Source organism: Ictidomys tridecemlineatus, chromosome 3 (genome assembly GCF_052094955.1).
Source record: "Ictidomys tridecemlineatus isolate mIctTri1 chromosome 3, mIctTri1.hap1, whole genome shotgun sequence".
In the NCBI taxonomy this organism is placed as follows: domain Eukaryota; kingdom Metazoa; phylum Chordata; class Mammalia; order Rodentia; family Sciuridae; genus Ictidomys; species Ictidomys tridecemlineatus.
In genome coordinates this window covers 135,535,027-135,555,159 of record NC_135479.1, presented here as the reverse complement: position 1 = coordinate 135,555,159, position 20,133 = coordinate 135,535,027, and the positions used below count along the sequence as shown (strand labels likewise).

General features: G+C 38.0%; 1 protein-coding gene across 1 annotated transcript in view; it reads right to left on the bottom strand.

The window, feature by feature from the left end:
- Positions 1-218: 218 nt before the first annotated feature.
- Positions 219-20,133, bottom strand: part of LOC144375735 (uncharacterized) — a 28,713-nt gene continuing 8,798 nt past the window's right edge. The window contains exons 7-18 of the mRNA XM_078041168.1: positions 18,826-18,896; positions 18,545-18,683; positions 14,335-14,482; positions 12,557-12,588; positions 11,968-12,072; positions 9,654-9,801; positions 7,859-7,890; positions 7,315-7,377; positions 6,548-6,695; positions 4,748-4,779; positions 4,166-4,270; positions 219-347 (exon numbers count right to left, since the gene is read on the bottom strand). Of these exons, the coding sequence (XP_077897294.1) occupies positions 4,184-4,270; positions 4,748-4,779; positions 6,548-6,695; positions 7,315-7,377; positions 7,859-7,890; positions 9,654-9,801; positions 11,968-12,072; positions 12,557-12,588; positions 14,335-14,482; positions 18,545-18,683; positions 18,826-18,896 (1,005 nt within the window). The 3' untranslated portion in view covers positions 219-347; positions 4,166-4,183. The remainder of the gene's footprint in view (positions 348-4,165; positions 4,271-4,747; positions 4,780-6,547; positions 6,696-7,314; positions 7,378-7,858; positions 7,891-9,653; positions 9,802-11,967; positions 12,073-12,556; positions 12,589-14,334; positions 14,483-18,544; positions 18,684-18,825; positions 18,897-20,133) is intronic.

Sequence of the window (20,133 nt, the reverse complement as noted above, 5' to 3'; positions counted from 1 at the left end):
AATGGTGGCAGCCAGGGGTGGAGGAGGAGGAATGTGAGTTCTTACTTACATGGTAGCAGAGCTTCTGTTTGGAGGGACAAAACTGTTCTGGGAAACAGAAGGTTGTACAATATTGTGAGTGTAATTAATGCCTCTGAGTTGTCCACTTAACAGGGCTAAAATGGCGAATTTAATGGTACCAGTCCTTTAAAACAATGAACACTTTAATGATTAAAATTTTTAACATTTTCATTTCCAGAAAATTAAAAGAGTAGGATGCCAGTCATAGTTTTTCTGGAGAACCTCCTTGGCTGCCAAGATGTGAGGCATTAACTTGTGAGCCATTTCACCATGTCCGGGAGTGGGTACTGCAAAGAGAAAATAAAAAGTGCATAATTTAGAAGCAAAACGTTTTATGTTTTTTCAACTAAGGCCTGAAGACTACTTATGAATACAATTGACTTAAACAACCCATATTTTAATACCTGCCCCAAACCTCTCTTAGTCACAACCATAACTTTTATAAGCTGTTTGGAAAACAGTTGTTTTTAATTGTTCTAAATTCTAAAAGTCAACAGTTAAACAGCCCATTAATACACTCATACCAGCATCAAAAGGACACGATATTTGATTGAACCCAGGGTGGCTTTACCAGTGAACTACATCCCTAACCCTTCTTTTTAATTTTTCAGATAGGGTCTCCCCAACTTCTTAAGGCTGGCCTTAAACTTGTGATCCTCCCTCTTTAGCCTCCCCAGTCACTGGGATCACAGGTGTGCAACCATTGAGTATAGCATTTATGACATTTTTAAGGTAGCTCAACAAGTTATGATATAATTTATCAAGTTAACGGAACTATTTTGAGTATGTGTATGTGTGTGTGTGTGTGTGTGTGTGTGTGTGTGTCTGTGTGTGTGGTGTTAGAACCAAACTCAGGGCCTTGTGCATGCTGGGAAAGCACTCTACCACTGAACAACATCTCTAGCCCCTCTGCATTCTACAAAGAAAATCACTATAAATACTACAGTGAATAAAATAAGGTTATCATTATCTCTTCCTGCTTGAATTTTGTATCCTCCCGCCTTCCCCTTCCTTTATTGTTTCTCCTCCTCCTCCTCCTCCTCTTCCTTCTCCTCCTCCTCCTCTTCTTCCTCCTCCTCCTCCTTCTTCAATTTCCCTCCTTTCCTCCCTCAATTCTTTTTTCACCAACTCCCCCCACCACTGCCCTTTCTTTGTAGGAGGTGGTGCAGGAACTGAACCCAGAAATATGCTAGGCAAATAAGTGCTCTACCACTGAGCTATACACCAGCCCTCTTTTCATTTTATTTGGAGACAGGGTATCTCTAAGTTGCCCAGGCAGGCTCCAATTTGAGATCCTCCTGCCTGAGCCTCTCCGGAAGATGAGATTACAGGTGTGTGCCCCCAGGCCTGGCAGCTTCCTCTTTTCTGGGTTAAGTATAAATACAATACATTTGCTTAAAGAAAAGAAAATCAACCTGGGATGCATAAAAGTATTAAGAAAAATGATGACAATCCTTCTATCAATATGGACTATCCTGTTAAAACTTCACAAGATTTTTAAAAGTCATATTTCAAAATGATTTGGATATACTGACACTCTCTTCTTTCAAAAGCTATATGCCAGTTACATCATTCCTAAGAACTGACCATAAAATGATTCTAATGGCTAAATTGAATAGTGCCTTAATATGGGTGTTTTCATAATTTAACCAATCCCCTTTATAAAATCTTTGTATTCTTTAATTTTTGATTATTACCTTTAAGTTTCTAGAAGTGAAATTATTTCTAATTAATGGATTTTTTAGTATAAATTTTAGGTTTAAAAAGTGAGCAGACAATAGGGACCCTCCCTAAGTTGCCTCTGACACAGGAATAACACTTAAGGGATCCCGATGACCATCTCCAAAACTGAAAAGACAACTAGATAGCCTTGCAAATGCTTTTTCCAAATGCATACTAGGTCTTAAAATGTGGATCCTGAAATGTTCCCAGGTTGGCCCCTAATTTTCTTATTGATATCTTGCATTACAGTGCAGTGTACTTACTACAATGATATCTATTGTGGATACATATCTATATATTAATACACTTTTGTTGTTTTTTGGAGGTGCTGGGGCTTGAACCATGGGGACTCATATATGTCGGGCAAGCACTCTACCACAAATGAACAAATACGGATGTACTTCTATTAATCCAAAGCTAACACTTGACATTAGAGTTCACTCTTTGTATTGGATTATATAATTCTATGGGATTTCAAAAATGAATATTGTCCTGTGTATCTACCATTATAACATCATACTGAATAAATTCACTGCCCTAAAAACCTACTACTCATTCTCTTCACACCCCTGAATCCCTGCAATCAATGATTTTTTAAAACTCCTCATATTTGAGATGTCCTAAACTTACATGCTAGGCAAGTACCCTAGCATGGATGAACACTTCTAGCCCACACACTACACTTGGAATTGGAGAGCATCTAGCCCCTTTAGATGGAAGGCCACCACTAAGCACTATGCTCTTAAAGATCTTTCAGAGAATAATATGCCCACACCATAGGCATGTAGTCAATTATACAAGTTATTTTCCTGTCATAAATAAATAGATAAGATAAAATTCTTTCATGCCTTTTGGTGTTATGGTATCTCAGTTTTTATCCATGAATACTATTCTACTGTATGGATGTAGCACATACATTGGATTTCTTTTGTTTATATTGTGGTGCTGGGGATGGAATCCAGGGCCTCAGCAGGCTAGGCATGTGCTCTATCACTGAACTGCACATAGTCCTCACATTCACTTTTTGAAACACATCTTGTTATAGATTTAGCAAATATGAATAAAGATGCTATAAAAATTTTGCACAGGTTTATATGTGGGCACATCTCAATGCATGGGGGCAAATACCTAGAAACACATTGTTGGGTTATGTGGTAAGGTCGTGTTTCATTTTGTGGGAAACTGAAAAAACCCTCTTCTGGAGAGGAGCCTCCCATTAGCAATGCAGGAGCATTCCTGTTGCTCCATTTCTCATTCTTCACTTTTTTATTCTTTCTTTCCTTAGTGATTAGGTAAGACTCCATCTTATTATTGAATGTTTGTATCTTTCAATGATCACACTCGACCATCACATGACACACCATGTCACACAGGACAAGAATCTTAGGGTGGTTGTTCTTGGCCCGGATGCTCTTATTGTCATTTTATGTATGCATACCTCCTGCCTCCACTGTTACTATTTTTATTTAAATGGTTTTATCTTTTAAAGATACTTTTATAACAGACAGACATTTATTTATTCAGATAGGTAGAAGTACTTTTGACTTTATTTCAGGAAGCTATTATTTAGCTTTTGGGAGATACATTTCTAGGTTATTTTTTCTATCAGAAATTCATTACACATCATGAAAACCCTTGAAACTGTCTCACAGCTCACTGATGCTATAATATTTAAAGTTTTCATTTCTATCTTTATGTTTTACTGTGGTAGTTTCCACTAAAATAATCTATCATTAATCAAGTCTCAAAATATTTAACAAAAATATAATGGCTACTCCCTCCTTTTCACTTCAAAGAGCCAGGTGTAAGTAATATATAGAAAACACAGCCTTCTGTCATGAGATGGGAATCCAATGGCGGTCCTCAGAGCCACCACATCACAGTCCAGCCCCCTTAGTACTTCTCTCCCTGGCTCCACCTGAGCTCCTTACTGTTGAAATTCTCCTCAGCTGGGGAGGAATTTCACTCTCAACTGTCTTTAGAATGCTATCAAGGCTTTGAGAGAAATGTCAAAATGAGAAATAAAGTACATAAGATGGGGAAGAGGAAATTTCTAAGTTATAGGTAGAAGAGTTACCCACATTATGAAACAGAGAAAAAACAGAGCAATAGATGACCTCTCTGGAAAAGAGGACAAAACATGGAAAGAAAAAAACAGTGAGTTAAGTATTCTAACTTTTAAAGAAGCAATCAATTTTTATTTTTCAAAAAGTGGTTTTTGATGAGAACTCTTTAGGTAAAAACTTTAATCTTAAATTAATCTTCTCATAGTAAAATGTTTTAAACTTGAAGCTTTTTGAAATTATCTCTGAAAGTCAAATGTGAACAGTAGTTTTTCCAACACACATGCACAGATGTGAACACCAGGTCATTAGTCACTCACTGGTCTTGTATGGCCATGTCATGGGACAGTGAAAGGTTGCACCTCTCCATCACCATCACCTTCCTCCATTACTATTGCTGATGTTTCCTGCTCCTTGGTGTTCAGCTGTGTTCAGGAGCAAAGGAAGACAAGCAAGGAAAAGTCAAAGATTAAAATGTGACCAGGTCTCCTTTTATTAAACAAACTTTAAGAAGTTATTTTTTCCATAGCTAATTTTTAAATGATTAAACCTCACTTGTTACAATGTATTCAATTAAAATTAAAGATGATTTTCTGAAATATGGAAAAGTAAATAAACATTATGATAAATATTCTGGAGTGCTATTTACAAACATTAAATATTTCTTTACCTCATTTTATTTTTTAAACATTTTTTTAAGTTGTTGATGAACCCTTATTTTATTTTATGTATGTGGTGCTGAGAATCGAACCCAGTGCCTCATGCACGCCAGGCAAGCACACTACCACTGAGCCACAACCCCAGCCCTACCTTTTATTTTAGAAATTAAAAAAATGAAAAACAGATTTCTTTTGGTAAGCTTAGTCAGACCAAGAACTATAAGAAATACATCATCAACTTACTGCAGGTGTTCCAGAAGGTAAGCAATCCTTCTCTGAAAATTAAAGGGAAAGGAATGTTAACAATTTAAAACAGAAAACTATTCTATGACAAAAAGAAAAATAATATAAAAGAGGAGCATGTGAAATGTGTTAAAACCAATTTCATTTTAAGTAGAATTACTTCTCTAGAAATATGATAGTAATAGTAACTTAAAAATAAAATTTATATAAGACTCAGCTACTAACTCTTTAATTTTAATGAAACCTTAAAAACACATTTTGAAAATCCTGAATTGATCATTCAAATGACTGGATTTCATGGTATGTAAATTATACTTCAATCAAGTTATTAAAATGTAATGGAGTCCCGGCCTGGTAATTCCAAGCCTATAATGCAAAGGGGCTCAAGAGGCAGAGACAGGAGGATCTTGTGTTCAAAGCTAGCCTCAGCAATTTAGCTAGTGCTTAGAAACTCAATGTGACCCTGCGTCTACATAACATACAAAATAGAACTGGAGATGTGGTTCAAAGGTTGAGTGCCCCTGGGTTCAATCCCCGGTACCCTGCCCCCACCAAAGTGTAATGAAAACCATACACACCCAAGCTATATTAAAATAAAACATTCCTTGTTTAAGATACTTTCTTAAGCAGTAAAGAAAGTTGATATTTACAAATATTCTTGAGTACCAAGGAGCAAGGGGATATAAAGCCACCAAACATGGCAACTGGGAAAAAAATTCTTTTTGACATGGTTTGTTTCTTTGTAAAATGCAACTTACTAGTTGACTCAGAAGTTCTAGGTAAAAGTAAGAGCTTCTCCTAAGGATACCAGGTAAGTTATTTATAGAAAAAGTCAAGATCAGTATTACTTGCAAAGAAGTCTACTGCATTTTTGAACATAGCCTTTATCTCTGTGATGATGTAAACATATTAAATACAATTAATCCAACCACATATGAATTTTGCATACTAAGATTATTTTTAAAAACTATATAAATGACTTTAGAGATGGAAAACATATTAAATAAAAATTATATATCTTGGGGTTGTAATGGGCAAAATCTACCCAGAGAGAAATGGGAGAAATGATTTTGCATCTTTTAATGTACAGTGCAAAGAAGAGAAAACAGGAGAACTAGCTTGGGGAAGGAGAGTCTAACTAAATCTCCAAAGGCATTCCAGGGATCACACAACCAACTACACCAGGTGGAATTCATTTCGATGCTGCCTTACACAAACTGTTGTTAAAAATCCAGTATACTTCAACTCTTACCCACTTAGGTTCTAATTCTGAGGAATAAATCCTTTGAGGTAAGGTATTTATTTTTATGTATTTGCATGTAATTTTTGAATAGAAAATACTTTTTATTTCAAGGTCTATGCATTTATAAAGCAAAAATTCCTTCTAGGCCACTGACAATAAACATATCTCTAGCATAAACATGTCTAGAAATCCACAATCTTTCCTTCTCAACTAAAAATCATTTAAACCCATGAGGAGAAAAAAAAAAACATGTTAATGTAAAAACTTGGAATAAGTGTGAATCACACTACCATGTTGGATTATAATGTATAAGAATTATGAAAACAATGTAACATATCCAATTCCATTTCTAACACAATTATGAGATCAATGAAATCCTTAGTCTCAAGATGATGTTCAAGAGCCATCCAGACAGTTGACCAAAAGCAGTATCTACGTAGGAGAAAGTAGGAACAATACAGTTTAGCCTTTTATTTTTCCAGAAATGATCTTTTTATCTATCAGTACTTCACAAGTTTCCATCGGATTCAGTCTTTTATCACTGTCTGAGGTCTCACCAGTAGGAGGAAATCTGAGATTTTTCTTCTTCAAGGTGCTGGCATTATAATCCTTGTTGACACCCCGCACAGCTAGAGGATGCTCCGTTGGCTTTCCTTTGAGGACCCTGAAGGTTTGTGGCAACTGAGCCCCCTGCTCTGCCATGCCCTAACAAAGAGGAATTCGGACATGAGTTGTTGTTTGAATTGCTCTAATACTATCAATTCAGACATAAACATCAACATACATAAAACAAACCCATACACATAATTTTAGATTTGACTAAATACTAAATGGTCTTGTTTTCTAAAACTCTACTTTTCCATATTTATTTTGCAAATCATCAGGAAAGATCCAAACAGAGGAATGTGAATGGAGTGCTGGGTTTGTTTGGGGAGAGGAACAGAAGTGTCAAACCTGTATTTCCTCTTGTTCCTCACCCAGCAGAGTAGCTCCTAATTGAAAAGGCTTAAGCCAAGAGCATAAGTCAGGGGACAGCAAACAAGAAGAAGGATGCTTGGTTGTGTCTGGTTCTGCTCTAGGCTTTACACAGATAGAGAACACAGGGTGGCAGGCCCATTCCAACTTCAGCACTTCAGGGAATACAAATGTAGGGATTTCAAACCAAGAATCCACTTTATACAGCTATTTGAAGCTATTTGAAATTTACTCTGAAATTCAAATGCAAACAGCTCTTTTTCGACCACGAATGCACAGATGTGCACACCAGGTCATTAGTCACTCACTGGTCTTGTGTGGTCATGTCCTGGGGCAGTAAAAGACCCACCTCTCCATCATCCTCATCTTCCTCCATTATTATTGCTAGTGTTTCCGGCCCCTTGGTGTTCAGCTGTGTTCAGGAGCAAAGGAAGACAAGCCAGGAACAGTCAAAGATTAAAATGTGACCAGGTTTCCTTTTATTAAACAAACTTTAAGAAGTTATTTTTTCCATAGCTAATTTTGAAATGATAAAACCTCACTGATTCCAATATATTCAATTAAAATTAAAGATGATTTTTGACATATGGAAAAGTAAATAAACATTATTATTTATATTTTGGAGTGCTATTTAGAAAAATTAAATACTTCTTTACATCTTATTTTATTTTTTTAAACATTTTTTTAAAGTTGTTGATGAACCCTTATTTTATTTATTTGTATGTGGTGCTGAGAATCAAACTCAGTGCCTCATGCATGCCAGGCAAGCACACTACCACTGAGCCACAACCCCAGCCCTACCTCTTATTTTAGAAATTAAAAAAATGAAAAACAGATTTCTTTTGATAACAATAATTAGAGCAAGACCTATAAGAAATATATCATCAACTTACTGCAGGTGTTCCAGAAGGTAAGCAATCCTTCTCTGAAAATTAAAGGGAAAGGAATGTTAACAATTTACCACAGACCATTTCTATGACAAAAAGAAAAATAATATAAAAGAGGAGCATGTGAAATGTGTTAAAACCAATTTCATTTTAGGTAGAATTACTTCTCTAGAAATATGATAGTAATAGTAACTTAAAAATAAAATTTATATGACCTAGCTACTAACTCTTTAATCTTAATGAAAGCTTAAAAATACATTTTGAAAAACCTGAGTTGATCATTCAAATGACTGTATTTCATGGTATGTAAATTATACTTCAATCAAGTTATTAAAATGTAATGGAGTCCCGGCCTGGTAATTCCATGCCTATAATCCAAGGGGCTCAAGAGGCAGAGACAGTAGGATCTTGTATTCAAAGCCAGCCTCAGCAATTTAGCTAGGTGCTTAGAAACTTAATGCAACCCTGCCTCTACATAAGATACAAAATAGAGCTGGGGATGTGGTTCAGGGATTGAGTGCCCCTGGGTTCAATCCCCGGTACCCTGCCCCCACCAAAGTGTAATGAAAACCATACCCACTAAGCTGTATTAAAATAAAACATTCATTGTTTAAGATACTTTCTTAAGCAGTAAAGGTGATATGAAAAATATTCTTGAGTACCAAGGAGCAAGGGGATATAAAGCCACCAAACATGGCAACTGGGAAAAGAATTCTTTTTGACATGGTTTATTTCTTTATAAAATGCAACTTACTAGTTGACTCAGAAGTTCTAGGTAAAAGTAAGATCTTTTCCTAAGGATACCAGATAAGTTATTTATAGAAAAAGTCAAGGTCAGTATTACTTGCAAAGTAGTCTACTTCTTTTTTGAACATAGCCTGTATCTCTGTGATGATCTAAACATATTAAATACAATTAATCCAACCACATATGATTTTTTGCATATTTAGATTATTTTTAAAAACTATATATATGCCTTTAGAGACGAAAAACATATTAAATAAGAATTACATATCTTGGGGTTGTAATGGGCACAATCTAACCAGAGAGAAATGGGAGAAATGATTTTGTATCTTTTAATGTACAGTGCAAAGAAGAGAAAGTAGGAGAACTATCAAGGAGAAGGGGGGTCTAACTAAATCTCCAAAGACATACCAGGGATCACTCAACCAACTGCACCACGTGGACTTCATTGGGATGCTGCCTTACACAAACTGTTGTTAAAAATCCAGTATACTTCAACTCTTACCCACTTAGATTCTAATTCTGAGGAATAAATCCTTTGAGGTAAGGTATTTATTTTTATGTATTTGCATGTAATTTTTGAATAGAAAATACTTTTTATTTCAAGGTCTATGCATTTATAAAGCAAAAATTCCTTCTAGGCCACTGACAATAATCACATGTCTAGCATAAATATGTCTAGAAATCCACAATTTATCCTTCTCAACTAAAAATCATTTAAACCCGTGAGGAGGAAAAAGAAAAAAACCCAAGTAAATGTAACAACATGGAACAAGTGTGAATTCCACTACCATGTTGAATTATAATGTATAAAATATGGGGGAAAATGTAACAGATCCAATTCCATTTCTAACAAAATTATGAGATCAATGAAATCCTCTATCTCCAGATGATGTTCAAGAGCCATATGGAGAGTTGATAAAAAGCAGTATCTATGTAGGAGAAAGTAGGAACAATACAGTTAAGCCTTTTATTTTTCCAGAAATGATCTTTTTATCTATCAGTGCTTCACAAATTTCCATGGGATTCAGTCTTTTACCACTGTCTGAGGTCTCACCAGTAGGAGGAAAGCTGAGATTTTTCTTCTTCAAGGTGCTGGCATTATAATATTTCTTGACACCCCGCACAGCTAGAGGATGCTCCATTGGCCTTCCTTTGAGGGCCCTGAAGGTTTGTGGTAACTGAGTCCCCTGCTCTGCCATGCCCTAACAAAGAGAAATTCAGACATGAGTTGTGGTTTGATGCTCTAATACTATCAATTTTCAGAGATAAACATCAACATACATAAAACAAACCCATACACATAATTTTATATTTGACTAAAATCTAAATGGTCTCATTTTCTAATACTCTACTTTTCCATATTTATTTTGCAAATCAACAGGAAAAATCCAACAGAGGAATGGGAATGGAGTGCTGGGTTTGTTTGGGGAGAGGGACAGAAATGTCAAACCTGTATTTCCTCTTGTTCCTCAGCCACCACAGTAGCTCCTAATTGAAAAGACTTAAGCCAAGAGCCTAAGTCAGGGGACAGCAAACAGGAAGAAGGATGCTTGGTTATGTCTGGTTCTGCTCTAGGCTTTACACAGATAGAGAATACAGGGCAGCAGGCCCATTCCAACTTAAGCACTTCAAGGAATACAAATGTAGGTATTTGAAACCAAGAACCCACTATATACAGTGTTTACTGTTTCAGATCTTTTTAGGCAGGGAGGAGGAGGAGTACCAGGGATTCAATTCAGGGGGCACTCAACCACTCAGCCATACCCTCAGCCTTTTTATTTTTTGAGACAGGGGCCTCACTAAATTGCTTAGTTCCTTGCTTAGTTGCTTAGTCTGGCTTTGAACTTGCAAACCTCCTAAGTCAGCCTCACTAGCTTCTGAGATTACAGTCATGCTCCACTGAACCCAGCAATACATTAGTTTTTTTTCCCTTAAATTCATTTGAAATAATCTAGTAGTACATTAAATGGTCATGCCATATTTTTAATTAATTTACTACTAATGATATTTGAGTTGACTTTTTGCTACATTTTGCTATCCAAATAATGGGACACAATCCATAATCTATGCTGTTCTATGTTTTCCCTAGGACACACATGCTAAAAATTACATTTCTTGGTCAAAAGATATGTAGGTGAAAGAAACATATTCATTTGTGATTTGGGATAGATATATAAAGGGATTTTAAAACAAATTTTTTATCTTTTTTTTTTTTTTTTTTTTGATGTTTGGTGTTTGGGATTAAACCCAGGACCTTAACCTGCTTAGTGATTAGGTAAGACTCCCTCTTATTATTGATCCTTTGCATCTTTGAATGATCACACTTTACCATCACGTGACACCCCTTGTAACACAGGACAAATATCTTAGTGTTGTTGTTCTTGGCCTGGAAGCTCTTACTGTCATTTTATATGCATATCTCTATCTCCTGCCTTCACTGTTCATTTTTAGTTAACTGGTTTTATCTTTTAAAGATATTCTTATAAGAGACAAGACATTTATTTATTCAGGTAGATAGAGGTACTTTTGACTTTACTTTGAGGAAGCTGTTAAGAGCTTTTGGGAGATAGATTTATGGGTTATTTTTTTCTATCAGAACTTCATTACACATCATGAAAACCCTTAAAACTGTCTCACAGCTCACTGATGCTATTGCATTTAAAAGTTGTTTTCATTTCTATCTTTATGTTTCACTGTGTTAGTTTCCACTACAATAATCTATCCAGTCTCAAAGCATTTTACACAAATATAATGCCTACCCTCCCATTCACCTCAAAGTGCCAGTTATAAGGAATATAGAAAACATAGCCATCTGTCAAGAGTTGGGAATCCAATGGTGGTCCTTGGAGCCACCACATCACAGTCCAGCCCCCTTAGTACTTCTCTCTATGGCTACATCTGAACTCTTTACTGTTGAAATTCTCCTCAGCTGGTGAGGAATTTCACTCTCACCTGTCTTTTGAATGCCATCAAAGCTTTGAGAGAAATGTCAAAATGAGAAATAAAGTACATAAGATGGGGAAGAGGAAAGATCTAAGCTTTAGGTAAAAGAGTTACCCAAATTATGAAACAGAAAAAAACAGAGCAATAGATGATCTCTCTGGAAAACAGGACAAAACATGGAAAGAAAAAACCCAGTGAGTTAAGTATTCTAACTTTAAAAGAAGCCATCGATTTTTATTTTTCAAAAAAGTCGTTTTGATGAGGACCCTTTAGGTAAAAACTTTAATTTAATTTTAATTTAATCTTCTCAGAGTAAAATATTTAAACTTCAAGGCTTGTTGAAATTATCTCTGAAATTCAAATGCAAACAGCTGTTTTTTGAACACACATGCACAGATGTGCACACCAGGGCATTAGTCACTCACTGGTCTTGTACGGCCATGTCCTGGGGCAGTGAAAGGCTGCACCTCTCCATCACCATCATCTTCCTTCATTACTATTGCTGATGTTTCAGGCCCCTTGGTGTTCAGCTGTGTTCAGGAGCAAAGGAAGACAAGCCAGGAACAGTCAAAGATTAAAATGTGACCAGGTCTCTTTTTATTGAACAAACTTTAAGAAGTTATTTTTTCCATAGCTAATTTTTAAATGGTTAAACCACACTGGTTACAAAGTATTCAATTAAAAATAAAGATGTTTTTCTGAAATATGGAAAAGTAAATAAACATATGATAAATATTCTTGAGTACTATATTTAGAAATATTAAATATTTCTTTACCTGTTATTTTATTTTTTTAAACAATTTTTTAAGTTGTTAATGATCCTTTATTTTATTTATTTGTATGTGGTGCTGAGAATCCAACCTAGTGCCTCATGCATGTCAGACAAGCGCAGAACCACTGAGCCACAACCCCAGCCCTACATCTTTTTTTTGAAATTTGAAAAAAAAAAAAAACGGATCTTTTCTGGTAACCTCAATTAGAGCAAGTAGTATAAGAAATACATCATCAACTTACTGCTGGTGTTCCAGAAGGGAAGCAATCCTTCTCTGAAAATGAATAGGAAGGGAATATTAACAATTCACCAGAGAAAACTTTTCTATGAAAAAAAGAAAAATAATATAAAAGAGGAGCTAGTGAAATGTGTTATAATTGGTTTCATTTTAAGTTTAATTACTTCTCTAGATATATGAGAGTAATAGTAACATAAAAATACTAATTTAATAAGACTAAGCTACTAACTCTATAATCTTAAGGAAACCTTAAAAATACATTTTGTAAAACCTGAATTGATCTTTCAAATGATTGGATTTCATGGTATGTAAATTATACTTCAATCAAGTTATTAAAATGTAATGGAGCCCTGGCCTGGTATTTCCATGCCTGTAATCCAATAGGCCTAAGTGGCAAAGACAGGAGGATCTTGAGTTCAAAGCCAGCCTCAGCAATTTAGCTAGGTGCTTAGAGAGTCAATGTGACCCTGCCTCTACATAACATACAAAATAAAGCTGGAGATGTGGTTCAGGGGTTGAGTGCCCCTGGGTTCAATCTCCGGTACCCTGCCCCCACCAAAGTGTAATGAAAACCATACACACCCAAGCTGTATTAAAATAAAACATTCCTTGTTTAAGTTACTGTCTTAAACAGTAAAGGTGATATGACAAATATTCTTGAGTATCAAAGAGCAAGGGGATATAAAGCCACTAAACATGGCAACTGGAAAAAGAATTCTTTTTGACATGGTTTGTTTCTTTGTAAAATGCAACTTACTAGTTGACTCAGAAGTTCTAGGTAAAAGTAAGAGCTTTTCGTAAGGATACCAGGTAAGTTATTTATAGAAAAAGTCAAGATCAGTATTACTTGCAAAGAAGTCTACTTCTTTTTTGAACGTAGCCCTTGTCTCTGTGATGATGTAAACATATAAAATACAATTAATCTAACCACATATGATTTTTGCATACTTAGATTATTTTTAAAAAATATATAATGACTTTAGAGATAGAAAACATATTAAATAAAAATTATATATATTGGGGTTGTAATGGGCAAACCTTCACAGAGACAAATGAGAGAAATGATGTTACATCTTTTAAAGTTCAGTGCAAAGAAGAGAAAGCAGGAAAACCAGCAAGGAGAAGGGGAGTCTAACTAAATCTCCAAAGACATACCAGGGATCAGTCAACCAACTGCACCAAGTGGACTTCCTTCTCATGCTGTCTTACACAAACTGTTTTTAAAACTCCAGGATATTTTAATTCTTACCCACTTAGATTCTAATTCTGAAGAATACATTTTTTGAGGTAAGATGTTTATTTTTATAATTTTTGAATAGAAAATACTTCTTATTTCAAGGTCTATGCATTTATATAGCAAAAATTCCTTCTAGGCCACTGACAATAATCATATGTCTAGCATAAACATGTCTAGAAATCCACAATTTTTCTTCTCAACTAAAAATCATTTAAACCCGTGAGGAGGAAAAAAAACGCAAGTAAATGTAACAACATGGAACAAGTGTGAATCCCACTAACATGTTGAATTATAATGTATAAGAAATATGGAAAACTATGTAACAGATCCAATTCCATTTCTAACAAAATTATGAGATCAACGAAATCCTCAATCTCCAGATGATATTCAAGAGCCATCCAGACAGTTGACAAAAAGAGTATCTATGTAGGAGAAATAGGAACAAAAAAGTGTAGCCTTTTATTTTTCCAAAATGATCTTTTTATCTATCAGTGCTTTACAAGTTTCCATGGGATTCAGTCTTTTACCACTGTCTGAGGTCTCACCAGTAGGAGGAAAGCTGAGATTTTTCTTCTTCAAGGTGCTGGCGTTATAATACTTGTTGACACCCCGCACAGCTAGAGGATGCTCCGTTGGCCTTCCTTTGAGGACCCTGAAGGTTTGTGGCAACTGAGCCCCCTGCTCTGGCATGCCCTAACAAAGAGAAATTCAGACATGAGTTGTGGTTTGATGCTCTAATACTATCAATTTTCAGAGATAAACATCAACATACATAAAACAAACCCATACACATAATTTTAGATTTGACTAAAATCTAAATGGTCTCGTTTTCTAATACTCTACTTTTCCATATTTATTTTGTAAATCAACAGGAAAAGATTCAAACAGAGGAATGGGAATGGAGTGCTGGGTTTGTTTGGGAAGAGGGACAGAACTGTCAAACCTGTATTTCCCCTTGTTCATCACCCAGCAGAGTAGCTCCTAATTGAAAAGGCTTAAGCCAAGAGCAAAAGTCAGGAGACAGCAGACAGAAAGAAGGATCCTTTCTTATGTCTGGTTCTTCTCTAGGATTAGACAGAGAACCCAGGATGGCATGCCCATTCCAACCTCAGCAATTCAGGAAATACAAATGTAGGGGTTTGAAACCAAGAACCCACTTTATACAGTGATTACTGTTTCAGATCTTTTTAGGTGGGGAGGAGGAGGAGTACCAGGGATTCAATTCAAGGGCACTCAACCACTCAGCCATACTCTCAGCCTTTTTATTTTTTGACACAGGGTCTCAGTAAATTGCTTATTTCCTCGCTTAGTTGCTGATTCTGGCTTTGAACTTGCAAACCTCCTAAATCAGTCTCACAAGCTGCTGGGATTACAATCATGCTCCACTGAACCCAGGAAAACATTACAATTTTTTTCCCCTAAATTCATTTCAAATAATCTTGTAGTACATTACATGGTCATGCCATATTTTTAACCAATTTACTAATAATGATATTTGAGTTGATTTTAATACATTTTGCTAGCTAAATAATGGGACAAAACCCATAATATGTGCTGTTCTCTGGTTCCCCAAGGACACACATGCTAAACATTCCATTTCTGAGTCAAAATGTATGTATGTGAAAAAGTACGATATTCATTTGTGATTTGGGATATACACATAAAGGTTTTTTACTTTTTTTTTTCTGTTTGATATTTGGGGTTAAACCCAGGGCATCAAGCGGGTAAGCACCTGCTAAACATTACCACAAATTACCTGTAGTCCCAAGGTCTTAATGTTATGGAGTCAAATTGGCTTTTTTCCTCCCCCATCTGCTGGACTGGGGACTGCATCCAGGGGTGCTTTAACACTGAGCTTCATCCCCAGTCCCTCTACCCTTTTGCAAATTTGGGACAAGAGTCTTGTTAAGACCCCAACATCTGCATCAAACCTGTGATCATCCTACCACTACCTGGAGTCTCTGGGATTACAAGGGTGAACCAACCAACGTGCTTGGCTACACAAGTTATTATTATGATGATTATTATTCTATTATTATTCAGGATTCACGGTCTCACCATTTTCCCCAGGCTTATCTCAAACTCATGGACTCAAGTGATCCTTTTGTATCAGTCTGCATTGTAGCTGGAAATACAGGCATGTGCTACAAAGCCCAGCTTTCATGTTTATTTTTAATAAAAATATTAGTTGTAGAAGGACACAATACTATATTTTATTTATTTTTATGTAGTGCTAAGGCTCTAACCCAGGGATTCATGCCTGCTGGGCAAGCACTGTAACAGTGAGCCACATCCCCAGCCATAATGTTTTTATTCTTTGTTTTTAGAAGTACTAGGTATTGAAGCCCAGAGCATTATACCACTGACCTACGTTCCCAGCCCTTTTTACTTTGAGATAGGGTCTTGCTAAAACTGCCCAGGCTGGTCTCAAACTTATGATCCTTTTGCCTCAGCCTCCTGAGCTACTGGGATGATAGGCAGACGTCACTATGCCCAGTCATCTTAAGTTGCTCTTTTTTATTCTGGGATTCCTATCCCATGTAAAATGTCTTATCAATATGAGATTGTACAGCCAAGTGTGGTGGCATGCACCTGTAATCCCCCCTGCTCAGAAATCAGGAGCAGGAGAGTCACTGCAGCCCACAAATTTGAGACCAGTCTGAGCATCAGAGGAAGCCCTACCTCATACCCCCAAAAATGGAAAAAAAAGAGATAAAAGTGGGGTACTCTAATAACTAACAGTGAGAAAATAACCCAAATTTAAATGTAAGGTCTCTGGTGTGGCTCAATGGTAGAGCTCTTGCCTAGCATGCTCAAGGACATGAGTATTCATGCTTATTCAAACTAGCCCCAAAGCAGAAATCTAAAATCTCCTAATCCTCCTATATAATGAAAAATATATATGTGTGTGTATATATCTTTATATCTATGTGTGTGTGTGTGTGTGTGTGTGTGTGTGTGTGTGTGTGTGTGTGTATACACACACTTTCCCCCAGCACTGGGGGGTTGAGCCCAAGGACATCCTACCATTTGGCTTTATCCCTACCTCTTCTAATTTTGAGATACAGTCCTGCTAATTGCAGAGGCTGGCCTAAAGCTGCCTGAGTTCCTGAGTTGCTGGAATTAGTCATGTGCCACCAAACCCAGTTTACAATCCCTTTTCTAGCTAGTCCAGTGGTGCACACCTGCCTTCCAGGACTCAGCACACTGACATAGGAGGTTTGCTTGACCTCAGAAGTTCAAGACTGGCCTGGCCAACATATTGGGAACTCCACCTCAAACAAACAGAAATCCCACAAAACTGATGGTCAATTTTTCTTTCCTTTTCCACATCTGAGGATTGAATTCAGGGGTGTGTTACCATTGACCTACATCCCCAAAACTTTTTTTTTTATACAGAACACAATTCTCTTTAAGTTACTGATCCTTGACTTGTGATCCTCCTGCCTCAGTTTCTTGAGTAGCTGAGCGTATAGATGGGCACCCCTGTACCCAACTGTATTATCACTTTTCAAGTGTGCAGTAAATCAACTGGAACAACCTTATTGACCATTATATCTCCAAAACTTACTCATGTTTAACTGTAACTTTGTAATTTCTGACTAATCTAATAGCCTATTAAAACTCATAATATAACAAGTTCCCTTCCTATTATATAAAATCCTTTCCGGCCAAGAGTCAGGCAGTGTTGGTTCATGAGCTTGAGTCTCCAGAGAGCAAGGATCTTCCCTTCCAGGAGGGCTCTGTCCCAGCCCCTCAGAGCCTACACCCACACTTCCCTGAACCTAGGACACATAGGCACACCTGCCATAGGAAGCAGCACCAAATATGTGTATATTACAGGTGTGGGGGTCTTGGCATTCTCAACAGGGGAGTGAGGGCTCAGGAACAAGAGACCCCCACATGGGGCTCAGGAGATGAACTTCTGGTGCTTGTCCTGGCATTGCTGGGTGTGAAGGGAGAATAAAAGGCCAAGCCTCCCTTGTAAGCCTCCCAATGCACCACTGGGCTGATGAGAAGGTAAACACAGAGTCAGTACATGGGGGATATCTCCCTACCCTCCACCCCACAACTCACAGTCAAGTCCCTTGGTGCCTAGAGTCAGGACAAGGGAGAGGGCTGGCATCACATTACTGCAAGAGACCATGGGGGACACTGTGGGTTACCCACCCCACTGTACACCTAATGCTCCACACAAATGTTTCACATTCTATGTCAAAAATTTCCATAAATAAAGAATCTGGAGTGCTGGGGTTGTGGCTCTGGGGTAGAGTGCTTGCCTAGCATGCATGAGGAACTAGGTTCAATCCATGGCACCACATAAAAATAAACAAATAAAATAAATATATGTGTCCATCTACAACTGATATTTATACATGTACATACATACACACATACACACAAACAACACACATACACACACACATATAAAAGAAACAGAATTTTCTTTAAAACATAAACTACTAGATTAGTCTCAGTCCTCATAAATAGATGAGAAAACTGGGGACCAAAAAAGTAAGGACGGGCACAAAGCCAACCAGAAAGTGTGTATCAGTCTTTTCTCTTTCTCTATCTAGGGACACCTGGGTGTGCTCTGAAGCCTTATAACCTGGACCCTGCACCCTCCATGTCCATAATCCCACTCCTCAAGCTCCAAGTGCTTCAGCTTCAGGGCCAGCCTGACATCTGGGGCTTCCTCCAACACATGTGCAACCACAGACCCCCATGGTTCAAAGCACACCCGATACTCCTTACCTTCTGTACAGGTGCAGCATTGCCACTCCGTGGGGGGGCCTGAGTGACGCACCTGGGCCAAAGGAGGTCTTTAAGGTATTCAGATGGCCCCCAGTTGGTCCCATGGTCCACCTGAATGCAGACCGCCTCAGACATGTACCTGGGAAGCAAAGGACAAATGCAAAGAGTCACTACCCACCTTGGCCTGGTCTCCCTGACGACTCTCACCGTCAGCTGGGAAAGCCCCCCCGTCCCAACCTGCCCCAGGTTCCACCACTTGAGCCCTTGGTTTACCAACTTACTTAGGTCCCAAGGGTGCACAGAGTGCGATGTAACAATTTCTCCGGCAGCCCACATTGAATGCCTTGTCATACTGGAGGGAGATGAGGAAGGGAAGAGGAGCTCAGAATCAGCAGGACTGGGCACGGCCATCTCCCAGGGACCCTCGCTAAGTTGTTCAGTCAATCCAGGGCTCAACCTGGGCCTGTGGCCAGGCTCTAGGTACAGGGGTGCCCAAGAGTGACCCAGGGCCTCCTGCCTTCCCAGGCTCTCAGGAAGCGTGACCTCCCTGGACCCACTTGTGAGCAGCTGTCCCCAGACAGTGCTGACCGAGCACCCACCTCTCCAACCTTCTCAGGGCTCTCAACCCCTAGTGCTTCCCTTTGCAGGATCCTTGCTCTGTCTCTATTGGCCTCACCTGTCCTCTCACCTCATCCTTCCAGGTACCTTTTAAGGTCTGTCTTCTGCTGTTCTGCTCAACTGATCCAAACATCGTGTCACCACCCCACCCCACTTGACTGTCTTACCACTCGATTTTTCTAAAAATCTACCTTCATTGAGTTTCACTATCTGGGAGACCAGTGGCAGCAGGGGATGCCCAGACATATTTCCCTAGTCAAAAATCAGATTTTCCAAGAAAATCTGAGCTGAAGACCTTCAGTACGCAAAGCAGGAAAGGTCAAGCTCAAAGGTCATGTCCTTCCCAGGACTCTGACTGGCTTCTCCTCTCCCTTATTCTACTTTCTCTTTCCCCTGAGTCCATCCATCAGCCTCGACCACTCCTCCTTCCAGAACAGGTTGAGTTTCACCCCAACTTCATGAGCTTTAGGTAGAAAATACTCTGTTATAGTGGAAAGTGGCCCAGCAGCACCTCTATCCACCCCAAGTCTCCAATGGCCTACACATGAAGACTTTCATCTTCAACACTCTCCTCCGCCGAAGGAAAGACGATTCCACATCAGAACAGCTCTGGAATATGTCCAAAAAGCAACTCGAATCAATGTCCTCTATGAGGTTCTGCCTCCTTTAAGGTGTTCACAGCACATAAGAAATGAGTATACCACCAGGTACAGTGGCACACACCTGTAACCCCAGGGAATTGGGATTTTGAGGCTGGAGGATCACAAGTTCAAGGCCAGCCTCAACAACTTAGCAAGGCCCTCAACAATTTAGTGACACCCTATCTCAAAACAAAATAGAGCAAGGATTAGGGATGCAGCTTTGGTGGTAATGCACCTGTGGGTTCAATCCCTAGTACCAGAAGAAATCAATTAATTAATAGCAGACCATTAAAAAATTACAGAATCTTTAAACTTTGAGAAAGAATATTT